Genomic DNA, 13565 nt, shown 5'->3' on the forward strand with positions numbered 1-13565 from the left:
GGCACGGAGGGGGGGGGGGGGGGGGGGGGGGCAAGGGAGCAATTGAGGGCGACTCCAAGGCTTCTGGTTGAGAGAGCTGAGTCTTTCAAAACTGGTGTCACTGACCAAGAGTAAAACACGTGCATTTATTCTTGTTTTACTCATTTTTTTTAACCCAAAGATATGGATATTAAATAAACTTCGGTATTTTAAGGTCTCTTGGGGTCTCAAAGCACTTTAAACATTTCCTTGCAGAAAGCAGACAGGCAAGGCACAGTTCCCATTTGGGGAAACTCTGGCAGGTGGTTAAAGGGATGTTCAATCCCTGGGCCCTGCGTGCCATCATTATAACCAGCATGGTGACAATGCACGAATTGAACAGCCGAGGGAGTCAGCACAAAGAGGGAAGGTTTATGGAGTTTACTGGAAGAAGTATGGAAGACGACCCACGGGGGCTCTGGGGGACCGGGATCCTGGCTTGTTTACAGAACTGTTGTTACCACGTTCCCTGTGGCGTGACTCACACTGGCAGCCCGACCACCGTCCAGGTTTCAAGCTGCCAAACTCCTCAGCTGGATCTGAAACAAGGACAACTCAGGCTGAATCCTTCTTCCATCATCCAAGAAATAGGCTAAAAGAGCCTGGGGTCCGGGATCCCCCGGCAACCCTTCTTATCAGGACTCAGTGGGCCCAGAGACACTCATCTCATTCTCCTGGGGACTCACCTCAGGCCCTCCTTCTGTCTGCCAACTCCCAGCTTCTGCCAGAGCCAGGAGACTGGGGGAAAGATGCTCAAGCCAGAAGAAACAAGATCCCGTATCGGGATGTGGCCCAGAGCCTGCTGACTTTGAGGACCTCCCTGCTTCTCGTAGGCCCACCGAAGTTCCGGCCCATTCTCTTCACTCTCCCATGTAGCAACTTATCTGCCACTCTACCGGATCACACCAGAGTGACCTTGGGTGAGCAAAGGCTTAAAAAACAGTCACTTTAGCCAAATTCACACCAGTCCCCAGTCTCTGCTTACATGTCCAAGGCTCTGAGTCCAAAGGAAGGTCAAGGAAGGTTCCACTTCCTGCCGGTCAAACGTGGATTAGACAACGATGGAGAAGTCAGGGAGGCTGGGTCCGGGACCTCCCGCTGGAGCTAAGGCCACGGCAGGTTGGGCACCAGGCCCAAGAAACATCCGCCAACCCGAGGCTGACAGGCTTGTTGCTACCGCCAGCTTTGTTACCTGGCCCTCCAGAGACCTAGGAATATCTCCCAAGCTCCATTTATGGAATAAAGGCTAAAAAACATGGAGATTATTTTATAATATGGGGTTAATAACATGGGGTTGTTTTTTTCTTCTTTTTGGCCACGCTGCACAGCTTGCAGGATCTTAGTTCCCCGACCAGGGATTAAACCTGGGTCCTTGGCAGTGGAGGCTGGGAGTCCTAACCACTGGACCACCAGGGAATTCCCAAGAATGGGGTTATAATATGGTGCTTGCTGAGTGGTACCATGAGTGGTACCTATAGTCCTTCCTCCTCCCCCTCCCTTTCCTTCCTCTTCTTCTGTTTTAATGAGATCTACTTATTTTAACTCTGAGTAAGAATTCACATTTTTTGAATTTCAAAGGTGCCCAGTTTAGGATCACAGCATGAAGTAATAAGAAGCCACTATCCTAAACTATATATGATTGGAAAAGCAAAGATGGGGAAGACACCAAATGCACTCCACATCCGAAGAGCCCTCTTAGATCAGTTTAGGGGCTAATACTGCATTTCCGTGAGTCATCAAAAGGGTGTGAAGGTCCACCCTTGGTATTACAGGGAGATAAAGTGACAATCAGGGAGTTCCTAGTCAGATGAAAAATGGCACTAAAGTAAAGAACATCGTATTAAAGTATGTATCAAGTGCTCTTCTGTGGATTAGTAATATTTTCCATAGGTCAACATTGTTTGTGTGTACATGTTGGAAAGCCGGAAGAAAAAAAAAATCGTCATCTCAACAACAAGAAATCCTCTCCCTTTCTCGGAAGTCAGAGTGACCCTACTTGCCCTCTAAATTGCTTCCAGAAGTTTAAGTTATCACAAGCAGTTTCACGCTTTTTTGGTTGATGATTTACCAACCAGGACACATTTCCTCTTGGAGCTAAAACCGTAGCTCACGATTTGTCCCACTGATTTCCCTGCCAAAACTTGGCCTCAGTTCAACTGATGGAATATCTTCATTGGAGAAGCCACTCACAATCCATCCACTGCCCCAGAATCATTTTTCCACATTAACGGTGGGGTCAGAAGATGTGAACAGCTCCAGGATTTGATACAAGTAACCCACCGATTCCCGGGATGTGAGAAATGGCTCCCTGACCAGAACCGAACCCCAGAGCCTAAGAGAATGACCCACCTATGCGCCAGAACAGCTGCTCTGCCCGCCACGCACACGAGAAGAACAAAGGCCTCCCGCTCTCCCAGAGGGGTACCCGATCGATGGAAGAGTCCTAGGATATGAATTAAGTGACCCAACCCAGCTTCATCTACAGTGAACGACTGAGCAGCGGCAAGACAGGCAACGACGGTGAAGCTGCCTCTATGGTCACGTGCAAGGGCTGCGTCTACATGGCTCCCTCACCGAGCCCCAAAACATGTGCGGTTAGGAAACCAGGAACTGAGTGAAGATCCTGAGCTTCCAGCAATGTCTCCTACTAATGGAACCCACCTGAAATAACAAGCACGAGCGTGGTCAGCGTATGTCCAACCATAAGGTAAAGACTAAGAGAACTGGGATACGTTCATACGATGTATTAATCCAAATAACCCAAGTTTCAGGAAAAAAACTGTGTGTTCATCCTATGTTAACTACAGGGTAAGGAAAGGTTAAGAAAACTATAATGCATCCATATGATGAAATATTATGCAATCATTGAAAGGATGCTCAAGAATGGTGTTTAAGAAGATTGGGACTTGTTCTCAGACTGACAAAAATCATAATATAAAATCATAATATAAAATTAAATACACAGTTGATTTTTCTCAACCATGTGACAATATACATTAAAAAGAGGGTTATAATAGGTTTTCTAGGAGATGAAAAATTGGATGAATTGTTTTTCTTCTTTATACTTCCCTTTTCAGAATTTCTACAGTTAGCATATATTAGTTGTGTATACTGAAAAAACAAAAGTTACTTAATTTGACCAAGCCATGGTTTGAGGGGGCTGGTGAGGAAGGCGCTGAAGGGGGAGGTGCTGAGCTGGAAGGCAGCCAGGCATCCCCAGAGTTTCTGTGCTGACTGCTGACCCCCCATCCTGACACTCCAAGTACTGGGGGTGGAAGAGTCCAGAGCGGTCCCTGACTCCACCCAGGGCCCTGAAAGTCCAAACTCCCTGGTTCCGAGCGAGATCTTTCATGACTCACTACAGGCCCCTGAGCTGGTCACTTCCCTTAAAATAATCCAGCTGGCAAAGAGTGTGGTGTTGGGAGGATTCATTCATTCATGTTTATATACAAGGTCTCTGAGATTCCTGGATGGGAGTCGCCCCACCCTAAGGAGTGAAGACATTTGGCTGAGCACATCTCCAGGGCAGACGTCCTGCTGCAAAGTCTCTAAACTCAAGGCAGATGCCCAAGTTCGGCTTAAAAGTTACGGAAGTTGGCTGGTAGACTGTGTGCCATGATAATAAAAATGAACTGGATGTCAACTGCACACCCCCTCGTCTGGCCTTCCTGGGGGACCATGAGGCTGGGTCCAACGGTCCCGGAGTCGAGCACACTCTGGGCCACGGATGAGCAGGACGGCTTGGCCCTGGGTGGGTATTAACCCTTGCAGGGCTATCTAGTTCCACCACAGGGATGTAAATGGTCGAAACATGCCATGGAAATCCTCAGTACAGGCCCACCAGCCCTAGACCAAGCGGAAGTAAAATCCTGACGCAGAAAATCCTGGATGTGGTATTGTCGGGACAACATGAGTATTGCTGCAGAAAAGCAACAGAAGCTCCCAGACGAGGAATTGACTTTGGACAATCCGTGGACGAGGAATGACTGGTGGGAAGAGCTGTCCCTTTGCAAACGCCAGCACTTAGTTCAGGCTGTGCTGCGGCCAGCTTCCAACACTGGGAAAGGACACGACCGCTGTGAGGACCAGTGGGGAGCTGCAGAGAGGCCCTGGGTATCCCTCAAGGCTCGGGATGCCGCTCTACCTTTTCTCATCTCCTGCCAGTCAGAGGACAAGCCAGTGTTCATTTGTCAGAGGAAATGGAATGCCCGAGCAAGGCCAGAAGACACGCAATTGCATTTCAGAGGCTCTCCTCTGAACACGCTTCAGAGATTTCAGCTGGAAGCCAAGATAACAGAAATAAGAAAGGCCCAAAGGAGTGGGTTTGGGGCTTCTCCCTTCAAAGAAGTTTGTTTTACAGAGATTACAGGTATGGAAGGCCCATTAAATCATGGATCACCTCCTTCCCTGTGTCACTCCGCTCCTAGCTCCCCAAATGTGAAGACAGTGTAAGACACGTAAGGAAGTTAGCAGCCTCTGCTCACCGCTCCAATTAAAGGACCTACTTCTTTTTGCCTCTGGGTTGGCACCTCCACTGACCCCATTCCAGTGTATAGTTCACCTTGAACTCCAGATCTGGCCTGCTTGGGATAGCGGGATGTCATTCTCATAGCAGGTCGTAGCCTATGAATATTAAATACACCTAGTGATCTGATCTTAGATGTTTAAAAAAATAGAAATAGGGATCTCTACGTTCTTGGGTGTATTATGTATTAAGTACAAACTATTAAGTAAGTGAACCCAACTCAAGAGAGGTGACCAGAGAACTGGAGACTGGCATTAGCTTTGCTGTGGGCCTTGTACATAATCAGTCCTGAAAATCTCACTTGGGCTGCCCCATCTGAAATAACGTGGACATGCCTGTTTCCAGGAGGTTGGGAGAGGGAATGAAGTAACCACCGAAAGCATGGGGAATTCTCAGGGTGGGCAGAGGAGGAGAGAAAAGCTTAGCATCTGTTCAGATTGATCTTTCTAGTAATGCTGACATCTTGTCTTATTGAACAGATAAAAGCCAACATGTTCAAATGGCAATAACTTGGGAGAGAAAAAAAAAATGCAGCACGCTCCAGGTTCTGAAACATGTCCTTCGAAATGTGAGCAAACCTACCTCACTGACACAGAGCAAAAACCAAGCCTTGGCAAGCCTAAGGGAGAATTAAACAGACAAAAGGGTGCATCCAAGATGTGGTGCTTCCTATGCAAATCAAAACCACAGTGAGATACCACCTCACACCTGCTGGAACGGCCACCATATGGAAGACAAGCAATAACAATTGCTGGCAAAGGTGAGGAGAAGAGGGAAGCCTTGTGCACTGTTGGTGGGAATGTAAATTGGTGCAGACACTGTAAAAAGCAGTACAGAGGCTGCTCAAGAAATTAAGAAGAGATCTACCATCTGACGCAGCAACTCCACTTCTGGGTATATACGCAAAGGAAATGAAAACAGGATCTCAAAGATATATATGCACCCCCATGTTCACTGACACATTATTCACCACAGCCAAGATATGAAAACGTCAGTGCCCTTAAACAGATGAATGGATAAAGAATATGTGAACTATACATAATATGTATATTGTATACATCTATATCGAATGGAATATATATATTATATAACGGAATAGTATTCAGCCACGAAAAAGCAATACAGCCTCTGCCATTTGTGACAACACGGATGGACCTTCTGCATATTATGCGAAGTGAGATAAGTCAGACGAAGTGAGGTAAGTGCTATATGGTGTCACTTATATGGGAAATCTGAAAAAGCCAGATTCATAAAAACCAAGTGTAAAATGGTGGTTACCAGGGGATGGGGGTGGAGGGACAGGACAGATGCTGTTTAAGGGCACAAACTTGCAGCACTTGGTTAATGAGCCCGAGAGATCTCATGCACAGCAGTGAGGATACACGACAGGACTGTATCATAACCATCAAACTTGCCAAGAGCCTGCAACTTAATGATTCCAGCCACTGAAAACAAAGGATAATTTGGTAACATGACAGAGGTGCTAGTGACTGCTACAATGGCAACCGTATTATGATATATGTGTCTCCGACTGACACGCTGCACACCTGAAGTTTACACGATGCTACATGTCAGATACGTTACAACATAACTGAAAAGACACGGTGCTTCCTCAACGACCCCCAGGATGCAGGCAAGGGATTGAAGGTCCTTCTGTGGCTGAATCGGAGAACAAAAGGCACAGGAACAGCCCTAGGAAACTTCAAAACAGGGGCAAACAAGGGTGTAGAGTGTGTCCCCTCACTGACCACCGATGCCTTCCCAAAATGGAGTCCCTCCAAACTCCTCAGACATTCCCAGATTCTGCTTTGGGGGTGACAAACCCAACAGAGTCATGGAGCAGACAGAGGGGTGGAACTGGAAGAGGAAGGCATGGGATTACGTCAGGGTTGTGACCAGTGCCAGTCCTAGCCTGCTTCCTCTCAGATCTGCCCGTTCCTCTAATTCATAATGTAGGAGCGGCGGTCCCTGAAGACACATTTCCCAGACTCCCTGGCCAACTGGCTTCCGGCCAGATTCAGGTCAGGGAGGTACTGGAGGGAGACTGGCAGGTGGATGGAAAGGAGAATCCAGAGTATTCCCCCTGTCTGTCCATCGGCTTCATGCCGTGGCTGCACCTCCTCCATCCTTCCGGTGCCCGCTGTGGCCTGCCCTTCCCTGGCTGGCATCTCCTAGCACACAGCTTCGACCAGGGCTCCATTCCCACCAGGTGGCCCTGGCCCTGGGCTCTGGGGACACCATCTCCCGCCCTGGCTTCCCAGCCCCAGCCGCTACTGACCTCTGTGTTGCTTCACCACCCCTGTTCAGCTTGTTGGCAATCCTGACACCTTTTGAATTAACTTTCCCTGTACGAAATGCCCTCTGCTGAACTCCTGGGCTTCTGACTTTCTGGCTAGGTCTTAACAGAAGCACTTTAGGACCTAGGATCCTGATACTGCCGGTGTCAGCCCCAAAGTTCCATGAGCCTTACCATAGAGTGGAGAGGTCTCACTTCCAACTGGCAGCCTCTGGATCGCTTTGCCTGAAGACTTTTTTGGCGGCCTGAGCCTTTTCTGCTCACGTGCATGTTCAAAGCAGGCCAGAAGTGCAGGGGAATTCACACACACACACATACACACACACACCCCACTCGGAGCCTCCTTCAGTGGTGACTGGTGGAACTAACATACACCCAGCTTCTCATCCCTCAGGCAGTAGAACTGTGACGTGCATGTTCTAGGTCAGCTCCCAGAATTCCTCAGTGAAATGACGAGCCAGCTGCCCACGCCGGTAACATGACTGACGATGCGCCCTTTGTTCGCAGCCTTCTCTTCTCCGTCACTGTCCCACTCCACTGTCGGGGTTCCCCCCTCCCGAGTCAATTTTGCACGTGCACCACGGACTCAGGCTCTGCATCTGAAGCAACCTAAAGTAAGGACCTTTTTTTCTTTTCTTCCTAGTTCCTTATTCTTCGTGAAAGTTAAGCAAGCAATGTCTATAAGAACATTGCGTCCGCTGGGCGATGGGGCAGGTGCTGTGCAGACACCCTTGCTCACCAGCTGGAGCCCGGCTGCCGGGCCTCAGTGGTGTACGGAGATGGAGGCCCCTGCGACCTCACTAGCTCAGGAGATCAGTGCTAAAAGGGCATAGTCTGGAAGCCTCTCCATCCACAAAAGAGCCGTCCCACCTGTTTTCTTTGAAAGCTCCTTTCTGGACGTCACGTCAAAGACTCACACGGAGTCAGACACCTTTTGACCCTGGAGGAATTTTTTAAACCAACACTTTGATTTTTCTGGCACTCGAAGGGCAAGAGAGCAAAGGACCCTGACAGGCTCGTGTGTGCTTCAGTGAATTCTAGGGACATGAAATAACGACCTTGGCCCGGGCAGCAAAAGACAGATTTAATTTACGCGCTTCAGGCCGTATATGGAAAAATCATTTAGACGAAAAAAGAAAGTCCAAACTGCGAGTCAATCGTGGCAAACATCACACATCCCAATGCTATGTGCTGGCCTCTGTGAGCCACTTGGCTCTTCCAACACTCCCCATCCTTGCACATATTTGGGCCTTGTGTTTTCCATGAGGGTCTGGTCTGAAATACCATGGTGACTTTGCCCAGCCTTAGCTCGGAGGCAGACCCGCTGCTCCGCCCGGCCCCCCACCGTCCCACTGCGCTCTCATTTCCCAGGCTGCCTGTCTGCCCCCAGCTTCTCCTCCATAACCCAGGTCTTGGGACTCTCCTTATTTGTAACGTCTTAATATAGACGCAGGCCAGTAGAAATGTACACACTGAGCATAGGACAAAGTCTTATTTTAGCCAGGACTTATGCTGCTGAGAATGGGCTGTCAGTTGAAGAGGGCCAGAGCCCCCGGACCCCCGCCATCTGATGGCCTGGGCCACCTGCGAAGTCTCTCCTTGGAATGGATAATTCACAGGCTCCACAAAGGGAGATGTTTATGGGCACGTTCTACGCTCCTCTGGCATCCTTCTCTGTGAAGCCGGAGCCACCCGGAGATTGTAAGTCAAGCAAAGTCTTCTGGATAAGGAGTTGCCGGTTTTTTTTTTAAATCTCATGGATTTTAAAGGATGTCCATAATCAGAACCGTCAGTCCCCTCCTAACGCACACACACACTCACACACACACACACACACACACACACACACGTATACACACACAGGCAGAGAGAAAGAGAGAGAAATAGTCAGAGACAGAGGGAGAAGATGCTGGGGCAGATCCCCTCCAAGGCCCACGAGAGGAGTGGGTGAGAAGCCCAGGAGCCAGTGTGCAAGGAGCTAGCCCACCCGGCACTTCCTCTGCACACACATTGCCACAGTGTTGCCCCCAAGTAAATTTCTGCTTCTTTGAAACTCTCTATGTATCTTTTTAAACTTCTCTGCCCTTGGCCGTCTCCTTCACTCTTAAGCCTCTATGGACAGAAAGCTTTTACCCAGCAGGAGTCCCCAAACGTTTTCAGTTCCCTGTACCCTTAACAGCTCCGTCATGTTTACACAATTGCCCTCGGCTGCAAAAAAAAAAAAAAAAAAAAAAAAAAAGACTTAAAGGTTCCACTTAGGGAGGAGTTAAGTCCAAATAACTTAATAAGTGTTCATGCCCAGATAGCCTAGTAGCCATTTAGGAAAAAATACAGAGAAATTGAAAGAAAAACTGATCTTTTATTTCATTCTTCACCCTAATTCCTCACTAAAAGGATGTGTCCACTTGCAGGACACGATCCGGCTCCTCCCTCCTGGGAATCCCTTTGCACCTGATATTTGCATCCTCTGGTTCACAATGACTGTGCAGAAGCTGTGCTGCTGCCACAGGAAACTCGGCTTCTCTAAGACGCGGTGATGCTGGTGGGCATGTCTTGCGTTTTAACGCGGACCCTGCTGGGGTAGCGGCTCCTGCAGTGTCTGACAGATGCCAGGTACTGCTGGACTGCCCTCAAAGGTGTTTAAAAACGCCATGACTTTTGTGAGTTCCCTGTGGCACGCTGGGGTGCCCCGGGGGGGCAAAGTTTGGGAAACAGTCTTCCTCACTTAAGAAACTTCCTTGACATAATGAGACCATTTGTTCATGGCTCTCTCCTGAATGTGCGTGCGTGTGTGTGTGTGTAAAGAAACCAATAACCAAAGCAAACACAGGTTCATACAAGAATAAAAGTGCATAAGGAAAGGTCTGGAAAGATACAAGCCAAGCTGCTAACTGTAGCTCTCTCTAGGGGGACACTTAACACTGGGAGAGATGCAGTCCAGGGAGACTTGTGTTTTATCTGTAATGTGGGATTTCTCTTGAGAAGAATGTTCTCATGTATAATTTATATGGTGATAAGTAAAACCCCTGCAATGCTAACGCACCCGCACACCAACTTAGCCTTCAACCCCACTTCTGCCAGTGCTAAATTCTGTGCAGAGAGGCTCCTTCTTAGGAAACTTCCATCCTTCCTCACTTCCTTCCACACTGATTCCCGCGGTGGCAGCCAGCGTCCCGGGGGCTTCCCGGGGACTCTGCTTGCTCCACTCCCATCTCATTTACTGCTGTGGCAGACACGCCTCTGTCCCTTGGCCAGTCTGGAGCTGCTGCCCGGAGGCAACTGGCAAGGTCCACACGTCCCCGCCTGCCTGGGGCCGGACCCCCCCCAGTGAGGGAGAGGGAGGCCGAGCCCTGAAATTCCCAATTCAAGTCCTCAGCTCCTCCTAAGACGATGCCCCCCATTTTGCAGTCAAACGGGTGACTCACCAGTCCCCGGCCACGTCCACTTCTCTGCTCCTTGGTTCACTGACCCATTTCCCTGGGTGAGGATGCCCCGGGGAGGGGTAGGGGGGAACCATGGGTGCGAAGGGGGGCCACTCCCTGAGAGATGGCAGAGTGAGAGCCGGAGAGACAGACAGACAGAAACGGAGGAGCCAGAACTGGAAACAATGAATAAAAATTAATAATCAATCAATAAATCAATAAAATTAAATTACATTGATAAAAAAGAAAGTACATAAAATGGCTGGGGGCGGCCTTCAATAGCAGGTCTACTTTGTAAGCTGTGCTCCACCCAGGGAGCTACACTGTACAGAGTGACCTGTTTCACTGTCCCTCTTAGCAAACATGAGAAGTTCGGGGTAAGCGGCATCAATGGCAGGGTTTCAGAGCTGATCAGGCCTCGGTCAGTGCTTGCCCATCCAGGGGCTGGTCTGAGAGCCCCGGGCCCAGCTTCCCTGGCTGCCCTTTGGCCTCCTTCCCACCGGTTATTCCGTCAGCTCCCGAGGACTGTGGGTGAGGATGGAGACCCAGACCGGCCCCAAGGTGCAGAGCTCAGCCTTCACGCTGAGAGCCCACGGAACAGCAGAGAACGAACAGGAGGAGAGGCCGTGGGCTCTGATGCAAATCAACATTTCCAGAAACGGGCCCAGGGTCCAGCTTTCCCTCAGCTCCTCGCTATGTGATGCTCCAACCAACTGAGTCCCTTTCTGTTCCCAGGGTTTCCCTTTGCCAACGAGGAACCTTCTTCATCCCTAAGAAGAGTCTGAGAGAACTATGGAGAATCATTCTTTCTTTTTTTTTTTTTGACCCTCCAATGGTCATTAGGTTTCGAGTGCCTCCAAAGGAGGGCCGCAGGGAACTCTGTTCCACGGGGCATTCTGAAAAACGCCCCTCGGTCCCCCAGACGGGAACCCTGAGCCCTGCTCCCCAGCTGTGACAGCCCCCAGCCTCCTCCTGCTGTCGTCCAGCCTCCCAGCAAAGGCCCTCAACGATGCATAATTTATTCCACATGTCCATTTGGCATGTGTCGTAAATGTTTCAATACTTTAACTTTAGATGACTTTTGTTTGGAAATAACTGTCCCCAGGGTGGTGCGCTGAGCAGTAAGTTAACACCTGTCCATCCACGGGCCTCCTCTTGGCGACTGTTCCCCATAAAACGTTCATTAAATGCAGCACTGCAGGCAGCTCCAGGCCCACCCTGGATAAACGGCAAGTCCCGGGAGGTAAGCTCCTGGGACTAGTTCAGTGGGACTTCGTTTTACAGTCCCTTTAGTGACAGGTTTTGTAGAAGCCTCTCTCAGGACCCACCGGTGCCATCTCCCAGCTTGTCATGTGCTCCCTGTTCCTTGACACGAAAATACGGTTGCCCCCCTCACTGAAGCCTTCAGGTATCTAAGCCCACCTGTGTCACTCCGATGGCACCATCACACACACACACACACACACACACACACACACACACACACACACACACACACACACACACACACAGAGGCACCCTCCCACGTGCCCACACCAGAGGACACCCACCCCGCTCACATGAACGCCCTCAACAGCCTGGGACCGGTCAGAGTCCCTGACCATTCACGTGTCCCTTCCTCGTGCCAGTGGGCAGCATTCTTGTGCTTTCTGCCACATTTTTATCCTCCAACAGCCTCTCAACTCCCCAGTGGGAGGACCTGGCGTAAGTGATCGATCAGTGGCTAGCAGGTCCCAAAGTGATGCTGACTCATGACTGGACCTTTGTGCCAGTCCTTTGCCACTGCCCCTTGGAGCTCCGCCCCGCTGTTCCTTTCCTCTGCCAGGTGCTGAAGCCTAAAAACCGTATTTCTCGGAGTGATTCATCAACTGACTTGTGGTTAGATTTGGCCAACGGGGGGCACTGGCGTTCGACTCAAAGGCAGGAGGCGGCAATTCAGGGTGTTTCTCCTCCACCCCCCTCTACCTGCTTCAGACGGCATCTCCAGAAGGAGCTGCACCTCCTGCAGGGCACCGGCACCCACCGGGTTCTGGTGATACCACCTCGCTCCTGGTCCTTCCTAAGAGTGGGAGCGGCCCCCTCCTGATGTTAATCTTGGCTTCGCCTCGCCAGCCTGTCTGCCTCGATTTCCCCAATCCTAACAGCTTTATAATTAGTTCCTCAGATTCTTTTACCTCTTTTGAACTCTGGGGCAGGAGCTCTGTTTTCTGATGACATCCTCACTGGCACGAATTATATTAAAGGAAAGGAGTTACGTCTGGGATGAGAAGGGTCAGAGGGGTGAGAGGCAGAGATCAGGACCGCCCCCCAATCCCACCAGCCACAGCACCTTGCCAGCTGTTGCCAACTCAGAGCTTTCTCATCTTGTATGAACAGAGAAAAATCTTGCCCTGGAGGGAAACTTGAGGAAAACTGCAAATCTGTCCAGGATAAACTATTCCAGAAAAGATTCCAACTAATCCAGGAGAAAAATAAATAAATAAGTAAAACCAGCCTATTCTCTTATTAGACGTTCCAGCTCCATATTCTTCCTTGGAAACACAATATATCTCTGTGTTTATCGTCCCCAGTGCTCCCTACTGTCTGTTGAACCTTTTGCTGGAAACTGAGCTAATTCTACTCACTGGTGTCCTTGGTGGAAATACAGCGTCAGCCCACCACAGTTCATACAAAACCACTAAAGAAAATGTAGGGTCGCTGGTTGTCTCGTACCCTTCTTTCCAACAAATACCACGTTCCTTCCTGCCTTTAGAATAAGGAGGAGAACCAACCCATGATTCTTCACAGGTGTCTGAGGATCTGTTGAGGGGCAAACACTCTAAACGCAGAGAAGCATAGAGATCATGATCACTGTTCTTGAGTCAGACCGTCTGGCCATATACAAGCACTGAGCAAGTTCCTTCTTTCTAGATAAATAAGCCTCAGTTTCCTCACATATAAAATTGGAATAATAATGGTTTTGAGACTTAAATGAAATAAAACCTGTAAAGACCCACACAGAGTGAGCACTCCATAAATATTACTTCTAACCTCACTATTTTACTAACCTCTCTGTGCCCATACCCTTGAAAATCATAACAGTAGATATTAAAATGGCCAAATTACCACCACCTAAAATGAATAAGAGACTGCCTGTCCCCCGAAGTTATGGGCTAATGACCAACATGAGTCTTTCACATCAGCAAAGAAAAGTACCGACTCTCAGAACTGCAGAGGCTACAATCCAATCTCCCCACGTGACAGCTGAAACGGGAGAGACCTGAGATGGGCTTGGCCACCTGGTGATATGACGTGAATTCTCCTT

At 49.4% G+C, this 13565-nt stretch overlaps 1 protein-coding gene across 1 annotated transcript in view; it reads right to left on the minus strand.

Annotated features, from left to right (window-relative positions):
• ANO2 (anoctamin 2) overlaps window positions 1-13565 on the minus strand; it is a 314636-nt gene that overhangs the window by 131282 nt on the left and 169789 nt on the right. Inside the window, exon 15 of the mRNA XM_024733224.1 lies at window positions 12261-12263. Within this exon, the coding sequence (XP_024588992.1) occupies window positions 12261-12263 (3 nt within the window). The remainder of the gene's footprint in view (window positions 1-12260; window positions 12264-13565) is intronic.

Source organism: Neophocaena asiaeorientalis, unplaced genomic scaffold (genome assembly GCF_003031525.2).
Source record: "Neophocaena asiaeorientalis asiaeorientalis breed wild unplaced genomic scaffold, Neophocaena_asiaeorientalis_V1.1 scaffold150, whole genome shotgun sequence".
Taxonomy (NCBI): domain Eukaryota; kingdom Metazoa; phylum Chordata; class Mammalia; order Artiodactyla; family Phocoenidae; genus Neophocaena; species Neophocaena asiaeorientalis.